Source organism: Centruroides vittatus, unplaced genomic scaffold (genome assembly GCF_030686945.1).
Source record: "Centruroides vittatus isolate TY-2023 unplaced genomic scaffold, ASM3068694v2 contig_1035, whole genome shotgun sequence".
NCBI classification, from domain to species: domain Eukaryota; kingdom Metazoa; phylum Arthropoda; class Arachnida; order Scorpiones; family Buthidae; genus Centruroides; species Centruroides vittatus.
Window position 1 is genome coordinate 1,402,587 of NW_027120673.1, and position 21,230 is coordinate 1,423,816.

At 30.7% G+C, this 21,230-nt stretch overlaps 1 protein-coding gene across 2 annotated transcripts in view; it reads right to left on the minus strand.

The window, feature by feature from the left end:
- Nucleotides 1-19,541, minus strand: part of LOC136969307 (DNA primase large subunit-like) — a 36,151-nt gene extending 16,610 nt beyond the window's left edge. The window contains exons 1-6 of one of the 2 annotated variants that reach the window (XM_067263427.1): nt 19,177-19,541; nt 16,165-16,409; nt 10,358-10,560; nt 10,096-10,242; nt 7,396-7,707; nt 2,951-3,288 (exon numbers count right to left, since the gene is read on the minus strand). In XM_067263427.1, coding sequence (XP_067119528.1) covers nt 2,971-3,288; nt 7,396-7,707; nt 10,096-10,242; nt 10,358-10,560; nt 16,165-16,409; nt 19,177-19,391 — 1,440 coding nt within the window. In that variant the 5' untranslated portion in view covers nt 19,392-19,541 and the 3' untranslated portion in view covers nt 2,951-2,970. Of the gene's footprint in view, nt 1-2,950; nt 3,289-7,395; nt 7,708-10,095; nt 10,243-10,357; nt 10,561-16,164; nt 16,410-19,176 lie in introns of those variants that run through there. The other variant, XR_010879804.1, reaches the window with a different exon arrangement.
- Between the last annotated feature and the right edge of the window lie 1,689 nt (nt 19,542-21,230).

Genomic DNA, 21,230 nt, shown 5'->3' on the forward strand with positions numbered 1-21,230 from the left:
CGACCAATCCATCCTACGATTGTTGTCGATACATCAGAAGACGAGGTATGATTCCCCCAACATTTGCGAACTCTCTCTCCCACACGATTAGAGACGGGATGCGTAGATTCTCTGTATTAGGTTATCTATCCCAATAAATTGTTATTTGTTTAATCCAGGTCCATTATTTCAGATATTGCCTTGACTTATCGACGAACCTATACACTTCCTCCACTCGACCTGACAATTCATTACCCTATCCTGACAAGTTGGGATATCGCGACAAATTTTGCCATCCATGACCGTGGGAAGGGTCTTACCGACCTGAACGCCGATAAAAAGAGGGTACGACTCTGACCTACCTCCCGGCGTTCCCACATAACCTAAGTCCATAAAAATTGCTAATTTTATTAATTTTTCTTTTACAAACTTTTATATCAATTTTGTTTTCGACACTGTTTCACATAAAAACACCCAGTTAATTACCAATTAACTTTATTCACTCTCAGATACAACTGACTCACAAGGACTCTCTCAAATATGTTGTATGTTGGAATTTCCACCTTTGACTTGATGCCCAGATCAAGTTACAACAGATCAGTTACAACACAAACTTTTCAATAAGTTATATATTTCTGAAGGTCTGAGTTCAATTACTTTACTGTATATTAATCTTTCTTTTCTATGAAATAACTTTTCATCCACATTACTAAAATAAAAGCCATATAACTTTACACCATTGTTGATTGTGGAACAACTCATGAAAACTGTTTGACATTCTTCAACTATTTTCAATTATAGATATTTAGCAGTGGCATGCATTGGCATTTTTAAATTGAAAATGTTAATTTAAAATGATATTTGATGATAGGGAACCTGTGCCGGTCCTGGATAGAATCATTGGAAGTGTTATATGATATTTTAGTGTGCAGCATCCTGAGCTAAACCGCTCTGTAAAGCACTTTACACCATTCAAATAATTTCACCATAGAAGTTATCCCATATTCGATAATACAGCACTTCTATTGGGAATAAGCATTTACAAACTTATATTCGAATATACAATAGCAATCTTAACATTGTTTTTCACATGTAGTATAGAAATTTGTAATAAGATACATAATGTGGTTATAATAAAATATTAATTTTAAGTAATTCAAAGTACATTAAAATATGAAAATAATCACACAATATGTATTTATATTTTAGAAAATACAAGGGAAGCAGCACTTCCACAGCTTCCATGGATGGCATGCCACTGATATTTAGGGGTATGTTAAATTCTTCACTTTTACAGAAGAAATACAAAGACTGGAAAAGGACTGAAATAGCTGTGCTAATCAGTAGTAGATTTATTGGTTCACATAATTTTCAAGTGAGAAAACTATTCTTTCTGATAACTTTTTTCTTAAGAAAATGCTGTCTGATTCCATAATTTAAAAAGTTTAAATATGGCTCACTTCCACTTTCTGTTATTCTGTACTAAGAATGTAAGGTTGAGAGTAGAAGGTTTTAGTAAAAATAAGTCATTTTTATTCTTATTAGCTTAAAAAGTTTATTATGGTTGTCTATTAATTTTTGCAAAAAAGGCTTTATTGTTGACAGTGAGATGACTCACCAATGCCATAAATCTGCTACTGATGCTGCTGATATATCAAATAAACAAATATATATATAACAGAAGTAAATTAATGGTTAAACAATTTAATGACTAGAAAAATAATAATTATTAATGGCATTAAATTCTCAATATTACTGAATATGTAAATGAAATTGTGAAATATACAGTAAACTTATAAACTGTTATAATGAAACATACATTGGTATATTCAGATTTTATTTAACTTAGGATTGTATGAATTATTATTCTAGACAAATATAAAAGTTAATTACATAATATATATTATTGATTTAATTCTTTGTTTCAAATGTGTTTGTTCAAAAAATAATCATAATCTATTCTTTTTCTGTTGATCTGACAAAGAAACAATACAGAGAACAATATATAGAAAGAAATTAAAACTATACCAAGCAAATAAAGCCAATTTCCAGCACAAATTTATAAGAAAGTAGTTAAAGATTTACAAAGCTGCAAGAAAACATGCTGCTATAAACTTTCAAGATGTAGATTCCTTACTCCCTGTGTGCAAGTTGTTCTATATTCTTTAATCTTACAATCCTCTCCCTCTCCTCTCTTCCCTATGTCACTCCTCTTAACATGTGGAGGACAATCTCCTTGTTTTAACAGCTGTGAAGATCAGTTAGCTTGAAGATGCTGGTTTAACACAGTCAAAAATGTCTGCTTTCTTATAAATTTATGCTGGAAATAATTTCATTCACTTAGTTTATTAAGTATACCCAGTTTTGAATAGTTGATTAGAAAATACAATAGTGAGCATGAAGGTTTTAATAAAGAATTTTAAAAACAGATATCAATTTTTAAATACATTAAAACCTTTTATGAAATATTATGAAAGCATTTAATTACAGTAGAGTCTTAATAATATAAAATAAAGTAGACTAAGAGTACCACAGTTAATCAACAACTTGGATAATAGATGTTTAATAAATTATTACACTGAATTTGCAGAGATAAAATATACTCTGTTTTTAGATTAAACCCACTTACTGAACATAATTTCTAAATTATACAATAAAAATTTTTAAAATGTATTGTTGTGTGAAGTCACAACAGTAAGTTCTATTAAAATTTGATATTTCCTTATAATATACCATATGTCACTTGGCCAAGTATTTGTGAAATGAACTGTACTGTATACTATGTTCCTTTATCTTTGTTGCCAAAGTAATACTCATCCGCAATTTACTTTGAATAACATGAAATTTCTGATAAACAGATCTTGTTTGATCTGCCTTCTATTAACAATAACTAGCATACAAAATTATATAATTTCTTTCTATATTCTATTTCAGTTGGAATAATTATGTCTGAAAATCAATAATATATGAATACAAGTAATAATAACAATTTTATTTACTATTTTTTAAACCATTTAATAACATTTGAAATGATTTAAAATAATCAGCAGGTTTAGAAATCTCAATTTTTGAAACTGAGCAATTACAATTCATTTTGTGCATTTCTTTACATTTTATTTCATTATCATTAATATTCACTTGAAAATCTTCATTTCTATCTTTTGAATTTTTTGCAACATAATTAAAAGATGATAAATATACATCATTTCTTTGTTTCATAAGTGTATACTGTGCCATAAAATGTTGTAAACAGGCATCACTGTATCTTTTTTGTTGATTGTATTCTAAAATATTATTTATATATGGTTCCTGAAATGTAAATTATGCTTAATATATTAATATACATACATACATACATATTGACAATAGGATGTTTCAAATAATTCTGTCCTGTTTTCATGCTTCTAAAAGATACAATGATTTTTATCTAAATTGTTTCATTTAATACCTGAATGAAGTTTAGAACTGTAATAATAGTGAGGTTGAGGCCAAAGTGTTAAATGTGAAAACATGTATGTCGGACATTCAGTGCCGCTTTCCTGTAAGCCTAGAAGTTTGATAATGATGTTTGAAAAGTCAGTGGAATCATGCTCAACATTCCAAATGCCATTGTCAAACTTCTAGGCTTACAGGAAAGCAGTGCTGAACGTCCGACGTACACGTTTTCGCGTTTAAAACTTCGGCCTCAACCTCGCTAATGTTTTAATAATCAACTCATAGAACTAGATTAACTGAATAGAATAGAATTAATTAATTATACAGATACTATGTAATATAGATAGTTATATGCCACCAAATCTTGTATTAAATGTAATAATTATAAATAAATAAATTTAATTTAGACTATTATAGAAGGAAAGCTCAGTCTGAAATGGAACTAGAACCTGCCACTTTTGTCTACTATTTAGATGGCAATTATGCTACCTGGACCCAGACTAATCAATTTATGAGATATTACCATATAGGTCATTCATAAATTTATCTGAAAGTGAAGATCAGACAGAGATCTGTGTGAGGTCCCAAAACAGGTTGAAGTTAAATATTTATATTAGCAAATTGTTAAAACAAAACTAGAAAAACAATCTCCATTGTTAAAACTGATCAAAGATTGGATCAGTTGTGCTAGTCATATGAAACCGAGATGAAAAAAAAATATATTATTTTTAATTAATATTTGGAGACAAAGTTTACCCATGCAGGGACCACCATTTATTAATTCTGTGTCCCAGACAGACAATACAATCTCAGCGACCAACCTTCCTTTTTAGGCTACTAGTCGCCAAAACGCTAAAAAGTCCTTTTAAAAAAACACAAAAATTTCCAATTAAAAAATATAAAATTTTTCTTAAAAAGGAACTGGTGATACAAACGTCTTCTCAATGACCATCTTGCCTTCTTGGGGTGTTTCGGCTTTTTATCACGACGAAGAAGTGCTGGAAAACGCAGATTTGAAAAAGCTTCCCCTGGCGATGATATTTTCCAATTATGATTAATTTTCCCCCCCGTCTGATGGTTGTTTTAATTTTAATTAATATTTGGAGACTAGTAGCCTAAAAAGGAAGGTTGGTTGCCAAGATTGTATTGTCTGTCTGGAACACAGAATTAATAAATGGTGGTCCCTGCATGGGCAAACTTTGTCTCCAAATATTAATTAAAATTAAAACAACCATCGGACGGGGGAAAAAAATATATATATATTATTGATGTAAAACATGACGCAATAAATGTAAACGAGCGTCCTCCAGTAGAAATGGGCCTTTGACAAGGTGCTCGTATACAAGCAATTAGAACATAAAAATTTTGGAAAAGGGGGAAAGGTTAATTATAAAAGGGAACATCGCATCTGGTCGTTAAAATTTTAAGATGTCATAGACTAGACAACAATGGAATAACATGAGCGCAAGTTCAAAGTCTCATCAACACTTTCCGTCCAGAGTTAGCAGATGGTGTCGGGTAAATTCCCCAAAGCAAACCTCAGGACCTGAGCAGGTCTCGTCTTTCGCTTAGGGACAATTGTGGAACCAATCAGAAAGGACAAAAAGGGAAGAACAGAGACTGATAATCCCCAATCGCACTCAGCAAGGAGCACTCAACGAGTCAACACTCAGTTAGTGAAGTCAGAAGCAAAAAGACGTTGTGTGTGAATGCACGGAAGATGGAGTTTTTCCCCCTTGTGCCCATCCAGAGAGCCGTGCTGCCGACGCCAACTAACAAATTTCCTCACCTGCCGCTGCCTCGGGGCCCAATGTTCAAACGACAGACAACCATCCTCAACATTTAGAACTTTTGAACATTCAATTGTTTAAAAAACTTTTGTTTTGTAGTGTAAGTTTACTTTATACTAAAATAAACAGGTTTTTCTGTAAGATACTTGTCATCTTTGTCTCCTCTGCTGCACCCAGATGTGAATGACCCTAGATCATCCTGACAAGGGATTAACGATTCTCCCCTAAAAGTCAGCAAACTTACATCTGGATAGTGTAAATGGTAACACATCTTCACAGTAAGCAGAAGCTGAAAGTTCAAGTCCTACAATAAATCAATCTTTTCTTCAAGATTAGTCTAAATTAACTACTTTATTTCTAATCATTAAATTTAATATAAGATAGCTGCATAACTTCCTACCTTTAGTAGAAATTATGTAATATCCACATATTATAATTACCATATGTTATGGCATATAACACACAACTTTTGTCCAAAAAAGACTCAAAAAATTACCAGTCTTATTTTTAAAGTTGTGACCTACCTCAGACTAACAAATTCCCCAAACAGCCTCTACGTATCCAACTTTTGAATAAAAATGTTATTGTTTAATTAAAAATATTATTTTTATTATTTGCTAAACCTAATTAGCTTTTGAATGTATTCATATTGAATATTTTGATGGTAAACTTTAATTGTAAATGACTTCCTTTAAACTTCATTTCTCTCCTGATATATAAAAGTGTGCATTCTAATTTTACTTTTTTTTTTCTTAATTAGAAAACAGTGAAAAAAAACTTTGGGATTGAGTACCAAAGGCATAGAATAGCTTAAATACACTAAATACTTTTTTAATATGGGGTGTGTCTTATATTTCCAAGCATCTTATATGCTGTAAAATATAATAATTAGCTATGTTCTAGTTTGATATTTAATGTTTGGTTATTAGTATAATTTGGACTTGGATTTTCTATATACAGTCAAACCTGTTTTTGTGCGGTCTTTTTTCTGTGCGATTTTTATTTGTGCGATTTGTTTTGTGCGATTTTTTTTTGTGCAGTATATGAACATTTCAATCAAATTGGAACATAATTGACTCCTGTAAAATTTTTAAAAACTCTATTGGTTGTTTTCTATGACATCAGCAGGTTTTTTCATTTTTTATTCCGAAAAATTTTTTTCTCATACGTTTATTTCCGTTCCCTCTTATTTTAATAGCATAAAAACCATAAATATTATGTTATATTTGAACAGATGTGGTAAGTTAGCTCCCCTCCAGCTTTAGACTGCAGGTGTGAAATTTCACACCTTGTTAAATGAAATAACACTTCCTGCAGCTATATTTATCAAATAAAATCATTATTTAACGATTATTTTTAACTTTTTAATGTTAGATTCCTATTTAAGTGGAAATAATTAATTAATATAAAAATTAAAATTCTTAGAGGATTTTTTTTCCCATTAGGTGTTGCAGAAAAAGGCCCAAGGAGTTAAAAAAGCAATTCCTAGTTATTTCGTACGGTTTCGAGTTATTTTCTAAGTGAGACTTTTTTTATGCGGTCTCTATCCCCCGCACAAAAACAGGTTTGACTGTATATGTAATGATGTTTCTTTAAAAACATAAATATAAACACCATTACAATTCTAAAATTCATATGTGTTTAATAATTTAAAAAATATCATCCTATGATTATGAAGTCTGCTACAAGTACTGTGCAAATAACTCATACAAGGTCTGTTGAGAATAAATAAATTCTTAAATTCAAATTATGTGAAATTTTTCAGTTTTAAAAATTTCTTGATCGATTGCTGTTTTATCAACAAGAAATTTTTTCCTTTTACTAGTTTAGATTAAAATAAAGGAAACATTTGAAATAATTATCTATATTAATTTTTTGGACTTTTGTCAGAAATTATTTTTTCATGGCACTATTATATAGTTTAATGTAAGAACATTAATTGAATATCATTTTTCACAAATAGAATTCTCAAAACAGAGTAATAGTTACAGAATTTGTTTAAACATACACAATAATTTTTGTTTCGCATTTTAAGAGCTCATTCATATACATTTTGAACAGAATTTAATTGAAAATGATAAATTTACATACTGAGCAAAATAATTTGAAACATCCTGTATTTATTTTAAGAAGGAAAAGTAATTTTTAAACATTCCTAATCCTAAAATATATATATATAAAGTTTACTTACTTGTATATTATTTTCTTGCATAATTTTATTGATATTATTTACATCATGTTGAGCAAAAGGACAGCCTCCCACATCAATTGGTTTTAATATATCTTCTTGTAAAGTTTTACATAAATGACTTTTGTATGTTTTATTTGAACCTTCTTGACCATAAAGATGACGAATATTATAGATATAACGCTGACTTTCCTTTGACCATGAATGTGAACATCTAGAACTTTCAGTTACAGGCATTGAATATTCTTTTTCCCAAAATAACAATGCTTCATTAATTGGCAGTCCAATATCTTTCAAAAACAGTGTTAATTGGATCTATTAAGAAAGTGATATCAAATATACAGTAAATGAGTATTTAATTAATACCATCATGCATATAAATGTAAATATTTCAGTAATAAAGATAAATGTGCAAAAAACTTAGTGATGAAAAAATTAGTGATGAAATTTGCCATGTGTCTGAGTAAATACACTATATAGTTAGTGTTTAAGTTGCAGAATAAGTACGGCACGGTTTCATAAATACTACAATAAGAACTTTGTTGTTTTCATTACTCTATGAGCTGACTACCATTTTCCTTTGATTCCTATTTTTAAGAAAGAAATATGGGTTTTAGAAAGTGAAAGGTCATTCTTTATACTTGGCAGAATAATTATTTGTAACTCCTTATACACTATCTACCAGAAAGTAATTGGACATCGAGGATAAATATTGAGTGGGAAAGAAAATCGGCATTGGTTGGAGGCAAAATGCTATGCAGTTTGGAGCTGTCTGATTTCAAAAAAGCTGTAATCATTGGTTATCACAGAAATGACTGTTCCATACATGACATATCCAGCAAGCTGAAGTACCCAAAATCAACAGTGGGCTACGTGATTCACAAGTGGAAGGTGAGTGGTCAGAATAAGCCCCAACCAGGCAGGCCCACGAAACTGGGAGTTAGAGACTGATGGGTGCTCTCCAGAGAAATTCGGAAGAACCACACTCAACCAATGGCCCACATCCATAGGGAGTTTCAAGTGGCAGTTGGAACTGATGTTTCAATGAATATTATCCATGAGGAAGCCCATCTGCTTGGTTATCATGGATGTGCTACTGCCCACAAGCCTTTCATCACCAGGACCAACAGCGCTGCTCGGCTAGCTTGTGCAAAGAATGTATACAGTGGACTGTAGAACAGTGAAAACAGGTTCTCTAGAGCGATGAATCCAAGTTCACTCTCTTCCGTTCAGATGGCAGAGTCTGGGTTTGGCATCTACCTGGAGAACGCCTCCTGCCAAAATGAATTGTGCCAACAGTGAAGTTTGGCGGAGGTGGAGTTATGGTGTGGGGGTGTTTTTCCTCGTATGGTCTGGGACCCTTGGTTGCAATCAACGGTAGGCTCAATGTCGATGCCTACTGCACTATTTCGGATAACCAAGCGCTTCCTACATTGTGACGGTTTTACGGGTTAGACCCATGTTACTTCCAGGATGATAACACCAGTTATCATGTTGCAACAACCACCATTGCTTGGAATAGTGATAGTGGGGTTAAACGAATGGATTGGCCTGCTCAGAGCCCGGATCTGAACCCTATCGAGTACCTATGGGATGAGTTGGAGCATCAACTGAAGGGGTGTCCCACCACCCGAAATCAGTGAGGGAACTCATATGTCTTCTCCAAGCTGAGTGGAAGAAAATACCACCAGTCATCATACAAGGACTAGTGGAGAGTATGCCCTGAAGGGTTGCAGCTGTAATCTCCGACTGTGGAGGTTCCACCAACTATTGACGATGAATAAACTTTGTTTTTCTGTTCTATCACAGGTGTCCAATTACTTTCTGGTAGATAGTGTATACTGACAATGATTATGGATATTTTTAATTCACATTGGCATTTTTAATTTGAAGATATTAGATATCTACAGTAATGTGACTGCCTTTTCCCATTGTGACATTCAGTACAATCTAAATACTAATTGGCTTCAGTGATTGAGTATTTTCTTATTATCACAAAAATTCTTTAATGCATTTGATCATTTACAACACTTACAAGAACTATATTTTATATAGTCTTGAAAAGATGCATTTATTATTTTCAGAGAATAAATGATATTTTTTATGCAGATATGAACAAACACTAAAAAAACTAGCAACAAGTTGCATAACTTTCCCAACTGTTATGAGATATTATTTTAAAAATAACTTTTGTATTATTAATCAAACTAAATAACTAAAATTGTATGTGGCATCATTTGTTATAAAAGCTTTATATATTTTTAATTATTATAAAATAGCAAAAGATTTAATTTTAAGGGTAGAGATGAGTTTTATAGAAAAAAACTTTAAATGCTAACAAGTAAAATCCTCCTTAAGTCTGACCCCTCTCAAGATATAACATGTGGCCACCCCCTATCTTTCTACCTCTCTATCCCCTTGACCTTTCACAACCATAATTTAATAGAATCAATGCCCCTTATATACAAGTTATTGTGCCAAATTTTATTTCTTATTCTTCACTCCATTCTGTAATGTTAAATGAAATAGATGCCTACACACACACACACACGCACCCATGGAATTTGATCCTCTGAACTTGGAGGGTCAAATTTGACATGATTCCAATACTTTCTTTTGTTATGTATACATAACTGTCAGGAAAGTAAAAGGCATTATCAGCATTAAAAGTTGTAATGAATACTGTATATAAATGTTACTTACTCTAGAATGATGCTGCAATCTATGATGAGTTCTTAAAATGTTATATAAATGACTCATACACGGAGGAAAGAAATAACTAACATTTTCAACTTCACAAGCTTTAAGATGATTAGTGTTTTCTTCATAAATTTCATCATAAATAAATTGCTACAACACAAGACAATAAATAATTATAATGAAGATAATAATGGATGGCAACAAGCTATGAAAATAACAATTTATTTTAAATTTAAATGTACTTTTTAAAATTATTAGAACTCACAGTTAAGTATTTTTCAATATCTTTTATTCTCACATCACTAATTATCATTGATAAATTTCTCATATGGCATAATCCTTCAAATAAAGTTAATCTATGTAAAGACAATAATAAATCGTCAATTCTTTCAATTGGAAATAATATCTTTCCTTTCTCAAGTGGGAATTCTCTTTGCTGAACATATTCTAAAGCATGTTGAAAAGGAACTATAACAAAACAGGATTATTATTTACCATATTTCTATTTATTTAAATATCTATCAAAATCTTATTTATAAAATCAGTTTCATTTTATTGTAAAATATGAATAATTTTATTTTTATTCATTTTAAAATTCAGGATTTTTTTGAAACTCAAACATGTCATTATCACACTATAACCTGAACTTAACACAAAAGAAATAGTGACAATCAAAAAAGTACAAATGGCAATAAAATAATACTTTTTTATTTATATTATTTAAAAAATAATCTTTAAAATTACTTAAACTCTGAAAATTCTTCCTGATCTAATTAAAATCTTGTAATCTCATTTAAATAGACCATTATATTTTTATACATCACCAGAGCCTTTCTTCAAATGCTCATATTGTTACCTGTTTACATAAAATAATATTTATATTTTAAACATTATCACAAAAATATTCAAAATGTTTTCAATCTTATTAAAAAATTATAAGTTGAAACTTATTTTTATAACTAGTTGAAAGTTATATATTTATATATGAAAACTATTTATCTATTAAAAAGTGCATAAACAAACATCACAAACCCTATAAATTTGTAAAGCCAAACAACCACCAGATTACATCAGGCTACTTTTCCGCAATTATATTTAATTCATTAAATTTAATAATTATAATTAAATTATTATATAAATAATTTATATAATATTATATAAATATTATATAAATTATTATATAATATTCTAAATTATTTAATAAATATTAATTTAATTATAATTATTAAATTTAATAAGAGATGGTGCCTAATGCCTCTCTCTATTGACAAATTATTTAGTAATTAATTAAATATAATTGTGGAAAAGTGTACCAATGTAATCCAGTGCTTGTTTGGGTTTAAAAAGTGCTAAATCATACAGGAAATCTAATTTATTTATTTATTTATTTTTTTGTCAAACTGATATTGTCTGAAAAATCAGACAAAGGTTTTAAATTTCAAGGAGCAAACTGAGATTTATCTTTCACTATGATGGAAGGCTGGTCCCATAGAAGAGTGGATGAAGAGTTTAACACAGGATATATTTAAAAAAAAAAAAAAAAAAAAAAACAGGAATCTATAATGAATCAGCAGGCTTCAGTATGGCTGGCCTCACACTCACAAAAGTGACAAAATTGTGCAAAAGATTATTGTAAATTTCATTCAAGTCCAAAAAAGTCTGTCTGCTTACAGAGAGAACAAGAACCCTTGTAGCCATGCAAATCTACTGAACTACGATGTTAACACCACACATTAATAAAAACCCTATGTCTGTGCTTTTAGTGTAACCCTAGGAATGTCAACTGTAAATACGTTTGTAACCTGATAATTTGTTTGGGCTATCTGCAATCTGGCACGTAGCACCCACCCTGTATCTAGTTTACGCACAGTTAATCTGCATACTGTATATACGTTTGTCATCTGTAAATACATCTGTACTATCTGTCATTGTCACATAGCACTCCCCATGTAATTAATGTACTATTGTTAATCTGCATAATGTCAGTGGTGTAGCAAAGGGGTGCAAGAGGGTGTATCATGCATTGGGCACCACTCACAGAGGGATGACCAAATGGTCTCCAAGACAAACTATATGTGTTTCTGGAGGGGGGAGGGGCGCCAATAAAGTGTCGGGCGCCAGTTATGGCCCGGAAGCCAGTTATATTCGCTACGCCACTGCATAATGTACAAACATTTGTCATCTGTTGTTACAGTTGTGCTGTCTGCAATTTGTCAACAGCACTCAACATGTAATTTCTTGTACCAATATTAATCTGCATACTGTATATATGTTATTACCTGTACATATGTTAGTGCTATTTGCAATTTGTAACATAGCACTCCCAACATGTATTCCTCTGTAACATTCTTGTTATTGTTATTGTATTTTCTACTGAACATTTTCTTATAAAGCACCGTCGTGGGACGCCCATGGATCCCAACCCTTTCTTCATCCCCTTTCCTTTTTCACCCCATCTTCCCCCTTTTCCATAACACAGGTTGTACCAAAGAGTGATACCTGTCTTACTACTACTACTACTGACTTATGAACATGAACTGGAAATATCAAAAGACTATTCATAACATTTTGCAGAGACAAAAGTTTACTTTTACACATTACAGCATTTGAAAGGAAAGCTGTTGAATGTGCTTTTTGAATATGTAAAGTTTGAAAATAAATTTGATCTATGATTCAAGACTTTTTGGAGATGATGTAGCTATGCAAATATTTATAATATTAAAAAATCTTTTAATTTTGGCAAAAACAATAATATAGAAAAATGTTTGCTTTTTAATTAATTCATGAAGAATTTATTGATTTACTTTTACAAACCATTTCTTTGTTTTGTCTCTTACTGTCTTTAAACATAAATACGGAAAAGGTTTAAATTATGAAGTTCAGAGATCTCAAAAGAAATTACTTTATAAAACAGGGACTTAGAGACACAAAAAAGGAATAAAAGCAACAAAACAAGTAAAACGGCAAAGCCATTTTTGGGATGAGACTATGGCTTGGAGAGCACGAGCAACACATGCGCAAATCTCGCATTCGCACATGCGCAAATCTCAAATTCGCACATGCTTGTAGAAACAGTCTCAGCATTTTGTATTTTCTTTTGACCCAGTTACTACCTAGTACCTACAAGTCTGGTCTATTTTATGTATGCATGAATTGGGCACCAAATACTCTGTGCCAAATTGCAACTCCTGACTTGTACTCCTTCATACCTCTAAGGTATGCAGCCATTGACAGCAGTGCAATTTTAGAGACAAGATATAATCTTGTCAATTAGGAACTTTATTTGGAAAAAAAGCCTTAGATTTGCTTAAAAATCATCTATTTATGCATTTTAAATCCTCAACCAAATAACCAGTTGATTGAAACCAAACATTTTAAAAAATCTTTTTTATATACCGTATTTAAGTTAGCATTGGTAAACAAAAGTCAAATAACATAGTAATAGTATAGTAATAAAGCCCTATTCTGAATAAATTTTGAGATAAGTAATTGAAAATTTTTACAAGATAACTTATTTGCAGACCTGAAGTTAGATTTGTCCTGGATGAAATATGACCTCTTTAAATTTATAAACTTGCAAAATTTATATATTTAATAACAAAATTATATGAAACAAAATTTTTAGCTTTGGAAAATTAAAATGGTTTACCATAATAAAACAAATACAATGAGCAATTATTTATTATGCTGGGCTGAAATTTTTAATCATATTTTTAATTTATTTAATTTAAAATATGTGCTCTCCACCTCAGATTAGTACTGTAATGTCTTGCCCCTGTACAGTACTGTACATCATACTTTTTCATTAGCAATGGAGTCGTGCTGTCATCTATCTAACTCCTTTCAGGGGAAAATTTTTGAATTGAAATAATGTGACTTCCAGTTTGCATCGGAAAGTTTGTATATAGTTGATCAGGGCCTCCTGCCCGTAAGCTTTCTATATCTGGTCTTGATTTTCATGTACCTGACTCCATTCTCAAGATTAAGGAAGAACAGACGGACAACAGTGGAAAGTTTTAGGTCTACATTTTTTTCAAATTGCAGCCCAATTAGACTTTAGAATTATTTTTATACAAAAAACTAATGCTAAAATCAGATAAAAAACTAAAAAAATGAAATACAAAATGGATTTTAATAGATGAAATTAATCAAAAATGGAAATATTTAAAAACATTGACACAACTAAAATATGTAATAAAAAATAAAACATTTATATATTTATTTCTCTCAGCCAGTCTATTGGTTGAATCCTCTGGAGAATCCAGAAGTGAGTGCCACCACTTACTATAACAATATTAATATACTGTACATGATTATACAGGTATACCTCAACTTACGTCGTTTCGAGTTACGTCATTCCCGATTATACGTCATTTGTCAAAAAAGTATATGGAAAAATAAAAATCAAGTTTAAGTCATTTTATTTGACTTTACATCGTCCGCCGCAAATATTGAAGTCGTAATATCACTAGAAAAGCATTAAAAGCACGTAAAATCATATTAAAATATGTACATTTACAGTAAATGTTAATATAATCATCATAAATCCTAGAGAATGAAACATGAAACATCTGTGTTTCTGTGTTGTCGTCTTATTTAACGGTCTTTAAGTGCTCATTATTGGCGTTTTCCACTGTAGTTTCAACTTATGTTGTAACTACACAAGTAAATTCGACTTATGTCGTTTTTCGTCGCTTACGTCGCCTCTCCTGGAACCAATTACCGATGTAACACAAGGTATACCTGTAATCCTAAATTCAAGTACCTCTGGCAATCAAGATCCACCAGAACTCTCCTCCATTAAATAATGTTTCAATTTAATATATGTGCAGCTGATTTTGTTTTAAATTTTAATTAAATTAAGCAGAAAAATCTTAAAAGAAACTAAGGAAATTTTAGCATGATTTTCCTGGTCAGTTTAGGTATCAGTTTAATAATATTGAAGCCACCAACTAAATAGTTATTTGTAAAATGTAATTGATCAGATCCACGTTATAATGCACACAGGATGTCACTTGTTTTGTAATTGTATAAAATTACTTCTAGATATAGTAATTTAAATACCAATAAATAATCATTTATCCTGATATCACAGTATAAATACAAAGTGCTTATTTTTATTTTGACCATGCATTTGCTTTAATTTCATCTTATATCACCAAATACAGTCTGTTAAACCAAAATGCTTATATTTTCAGTGTGCCAGAACAGAACCACCTTTGGCATACTGAAAATATAAGCATTTTGGTGGTATAAATTCTTCAATCACAATCATATCATATGATCACTGCACTGTACTTCCAAAGCAAGTAAGGTCAGCCTACTGCCCTAGGAGACTTGGAATCAAATCCAGACAATCAATTCTATAAATTATCTTGGAGAGTTTAACCTAAATATGTTGGGCTCTATCCATCACTACCCAACCATTCTCATTGTGAGTCTGGCCAAAACTATGAAGGGCTGGAAAAAAAGTTCCCTTAATACCCACAGAGCAGAAAGAAACAAAAATGCAATAAATAATATTTGAGAATCTAACTTCTGAAGTTTTCACAAAATAATTTCATCAATGTAAAGCTAATTAATTAATTTTATTTACAGGTCCTATTAGTGACCCCAAATAGTGGATGTTAAGAAAGTAAACTGCAAAGAAAGTCAACAACAGCTGTTAGAAAAAAGTACACTGCTCAGCAAGATAAATATTTCATACTTTCTTCTAACAAATTAGTGATTTTAATTCTTTACAGTTTATTTTCTCTTTAATTGTCAAAATTTGAAGTTACTAATGGGATATGTAAATAAAATAAATTAGTTGTACAGTACTGTACATTGAGGAAATTATAATGTAAAAATTAAAAAGTTAGACTCTCAAATATTATTTACACATCTTTAGTTATTAAAGTATAAAATTGTACAGATTTTTTGGACCATTGTATATTTATAAAACAGAAAAGTAATAATGAACATATATAAAAAGAATAATAAAAATGATAAGTGAATTAAATATTGAAAATTATAATGTGGTTATTTAATAGAAATTTTAAATGTAAAAATCAATAAAATTTTGACTCCTACCTTTTATAATGGAAGGAACAACTTTCTTTTTCATTAATTTGCAAACAGACTGTAAAGTTTGTAAAACTTCAAAGTGAGAAGTTGACAACTTAGGTGACTTAATTATTTCTTTCACATGAAATTCAGTTTGATTTAAAAATCGAATTGCATCAGATCGACTTTGTCTTTCCAATCGTAATTTAAAGAGTATACACTCAGCATCTAGAAACCAATCTATTTTTGAAGAATGTTCATAGAATACTAATCTACATAATAAACAGAAAAATAAATACATTTAATAAGCATTGATAAATAAGTAAATTTTTAAAAATATATAAATAAACAAATTGGTTAACATAAAATATTTATATGATACTAAAGACAAAAAGTTACTACTATTAAAACATAATTAAGAATCTTTCAAATATTCAGAACACAAAACACCATTAATTGTGTCACTCTTTTGTGCAATTAAACACATCCCTCTCAAGGTAATATTGTGCTTATCCAAAAAATAATTCTAATAAAGTCAAGTCTGCTGATCTGTTACTACTTTCAAAATATATAGAAGGTGTTGAAAAAAATGGATAAAATTAAGGGGTGGAAGAATATAATAAAACAAACATTTCTTGCCATAGAATGTGTGGTGAATGTGAAGTGTTGAGGCACAAACACAGTAATGACTCATGACACAGAACATGGAAAAGAATCTTCAATCTCTACCATATTCAATGTTCTCACCATCTTTGAATGGCCTGCATCATGCCTGTTGATGAGGAAAGATTCTGTCTCATAGAGTTGCTGGTGCAAGGTGCTCAAATGTTTATTAATCAGGAATTGGCATATTGGGAAAACACTTCTGGTTGCACTTCCATGGTGATCCATCTCTTCGGACATCGAGGTTGTGAATGACTGTATGCAAAAACGCACTGTTATATGCTCACTGGAAAGCACCCTCATTTGCAGAAAGTTTTGCATCTTTTTTAAAACATCCTATATATATTTTAAAAATAGTAATTTAAAGTATTTTATAATGCCAATATATGTTGCTTGAAACTGTAATTAATTTTATATCTTATTAAATTAGTTTTTTCATCATTAAATATTTTAAATGAATAATATATGAAATAATTTGAGGTAATAATTTGATATGTATAATATTGAAAACTTATATATTGTTTGCTTTGTTTCCCATCATATGTACTATCCTATTTATTTGCCTATTTCTTTTTTAATAAATCTTTTATATCTTAATATCTAAAGATATGTTTATGCATTGTAACCATACACCTTTTAAATTAGTGCACTTATTGCTATGTTGCAGTAATAGTACAATAAAATAGTAACAAATAACCATAATCTATGTAGCATCTGCTGTATGTAAATATTTTGAGTAGATAAATAACATTAATCTATAAAAAGAAAAATAGTGATGCCAACTTCTATGTTAGTAATGACTTATAACTTTTGCAAGGAAGATTTTACCAGAACAAAAGGCATTCATTTGAATTTGAAGTTTAAAATTTGCCTTACAACTCAACTAAAAGTTCATATTTTTCAACTTTTGTTTGTTGAAATTATTAAAAATCACAAATGGAAAAAGAATAAAATATATAAATTTGATATATAAAAAACATAATCTGTTTATATTTTATATAAAATATCAAATCTAAAATATAAATAAGACATACTTTTTGTTTCTTATTTGTCCTCAGTTAAACTTGCATTGACTTTTGAGGCCATCCATTAATGATATATACAGTTTAAGGGAGGAGGAGGTCACAAAAAATATGCTATTGTACAGACAAGGAGAGAAATTGAGGCAGTGGCGTAGTGTAGTGGGGGCGGCAGGGGCCCTGGGCAGCACTTTTAGGGGGCGGCAAAATTTCATAATAAATAATATCATCTTGTAAAAATTTGAACCATTTCATTTCATATTTTTGTCGTGCCTACGATTCAGATCGATTGAAATGAGCACGGAATTTTTCATTACTTATACCTAAATAAGGAAGTGGCAAAATTTTCCTTTGCCCTGGGCGGCTGACACCCACACTACGCCACTGAATTGAGGCATTGTCTACATTGACTTTTTTCTTTTGTAGTATTGGCATACAAATTTGTTCTTAAAAGCTTAGGTACTAGTCATGTGAATAAACTACAAATTAAAAAATATTTTCAAAACTTAAATCATTTCTTCAATATCAGGGAGGATCCATGAACTATTTACATGTAATCGGAGAGGGAATTTGCCAAAAGTACATCATTGTATACAACAGGGAGAGAGGAGGTCAAAAGAGGCTCAAAAACAGTACATATAATTAATGAACCTTTTCTTGAAACAAGATATTTATATTCTTAATTAATTTCATAAGAATAATTAAGCAATTTTTCAAGTTTTGTATAATTGGTATTAATCATTGAAAAATTATTATTATTAAAAAATTGATCATGAAAAATATTTTAAAGTTCAAACTTATATTTAAAAAATGAATTCTGTTTCCACAATAATTGGCAACTTGATCTAGAAATCAGTTCAACCACATCAATACAACTAATTATAAAGAATCAACTGAGACAAAAATAAATGAGAAACAATGTAGATAAAAAAAAAAAAATAGAAGTGAAAGAAAATTATCAGGAATTTATTTTAAATTCTTAATAAGACATACTTTCAATTAATACTATCGATAAGAAAAGAAAGAATCAAAAATAAGAGAAAATTTGCCATGAATGATTTCTTTCATTCAAAATGGCAAAGTTGAAGGAAATCATTCATCTTTTTTCATAGACATTATCTGTGTTTGGTTTTATTTCCAGCTTTTTCAAAAAGAGAAGTTGAAATAAATTCAAGATCAGATGATCTTTGAAAAGTTTCAGAAAAATAAAGAAGTGAAATTTTAAGAAAATCATAAATAACAACAGAGTAGCAGATTAAGAGAAAGGAACAAAACAGAAGTTAAAGTTAATTTTCTCTTTGATCTCTTAATTAACGGTTAAATTTGATAATGAGTGATCAAAGAATCAGAAGAATACCTAAGAATAAAATGCGATATGCGATCCGATACTGTCCCATCAATTAGGCATTCTGACTGATTGACAGTTGAAATGTTTTCAATGAGTCGAAGCAAAGAATCTTCGTCATCTTTGCACCTGTATAAGTCGATTAAAAATTTAAGTCGTTTCTCTGCATATAAATGTAATTTTCTTTGAGAAATCACACCTTTCGGTGGTTTTATATAAAACGCCATAAATGTTATTTATATTCATAACTCATATTTTATGATTAACGTTTTCTAAATGTAATATTTAATTTTTCTGTAAGACGTCACCATTTCTCTTCTAAGTTAACAATAATCAGTTTATTAATAAAAATATCGAATTCACACGTGGTTATTTCATGTAAGGCGCCATTTTTGATATGTTGCCAGCTATTACTAAATTCACCTCATTTATTATAAATTACATTTTCAAGAAAATTATAAATTTAAAGAAATATAAGTACAGTGAAGTTTAAAGTTTTATGAAGAAATTAAATAAAATACTATCAAAATATTTTATCCTATTTTAAAATGGAAGGCGGTCCGATAGAACAGGAGCAACATTGTCAGGTTGAGGGGTTAATTCCTTGGCATTTTCCTCTGAAAAAGTATTTAGGAATTTTTTTAGAAAAACCGAAAACAGGGATATTTAGAATATCCGTTTTTAATCTCTAAAGTTCTTAACGCAGGCTAAATTAATAATGCAAATACGGCAACGGTTTCCAAAGAGTGCGCCGCGGCGCCCTACGGAGCCGCGGATTCCCCACAGGTGCGCCACGAAATGTTATAAAATTTTTATAATTTTACTTCCACTTTCAATTCAATGTGATAAAACGCGATATCTAGCAGACCTGGTGCAAATCATTAATTCAGTAATAAAGGTTGCACATAGAATCGCAAAATGTAAGAAGCCTCATACCATCGCAGAAGAACTCATTCTATCGGCTGCTATAGATATGGTAAACATTATGATTGGTGAGTCTGTTGGGATGCAGCTTTTGTCCAATAACACCATTAGTCGCAGAATACAGCACATAGCTAAGGACCTCCACTGTCCAGTTAATTGAAAGAATAAAAGGAAAGGAATTTGGGTTGCAGCTGGATGAAGCTACGGATAATAATAATGATGCTCATTTGATTTGCTATGCACAGTTTATAGATAATAAAAACATTGTAGAAGACTTTCTCTTTTGTAAAAGTGTCACCTCTGGCACTCACGACTTGTTCGAAATCCTTGATATTTTTATATCTAAAAACAATTTAGAGTGGACCAAATGCATTCGTATCTGTACTGATTGTGCTTGTTCCATGTCCAGGTGTTATGGAGGATTGCAAGCACTTTTTCGAAGCAAAGACCTTGATGCACTGTAGACTGATTGCGTTATTCACGGGGAAGCACTTGTATCAAAATATCTCAGTCCTACATTGAACCAGGCCTTAGAATATGTAGTAAATGTAGTAAACTTTATAAAAACTCGGCTGTTGAAGGCAAGATTTTTTCGAAGAAACTATGTGAGGATATGAGATCCGAGCACACGTCTTTGTTGTACTACAGCACTTCGAGAAAGTACAAAACAATACCACGAGAGAGCGATCTCGAGGTAATGTTTTGTCTCATACATTTGAACGACAGGAAATTTATATTTTGCTTATAGAGGAAGACCACAAGTATGCGGAACATTTTGTGAATGAAGATTTTATGGTAAAACTAACATACTTATGTGATATTTTTGAAAAGCCGAATGCTCTGACTCTCTTCCTGCAGGGAAGCAACATGCAGCTTTCAAAGTCGATTGAGAAAATTTCGGCTTTTATAAAAAAAAATTAAACTATGGAAAAGAAAAATAGAACAATAGAGTGGAATGTGAACCTGAGGGCGAGAAGGGTAACACGTGGGCCATTCTGGAGCAGGAATCCGAAGAGGTCGGACGACGGAATTGGGCTCTCCAGGGTGTTTTGGCCTCGCATGGCAGAGTTAAGAACTTTGACAAAAGAGAGAGAATAATTCGTTGTGAGAAATAAGAAAACACCTTCGGCCCTCCGAACTGA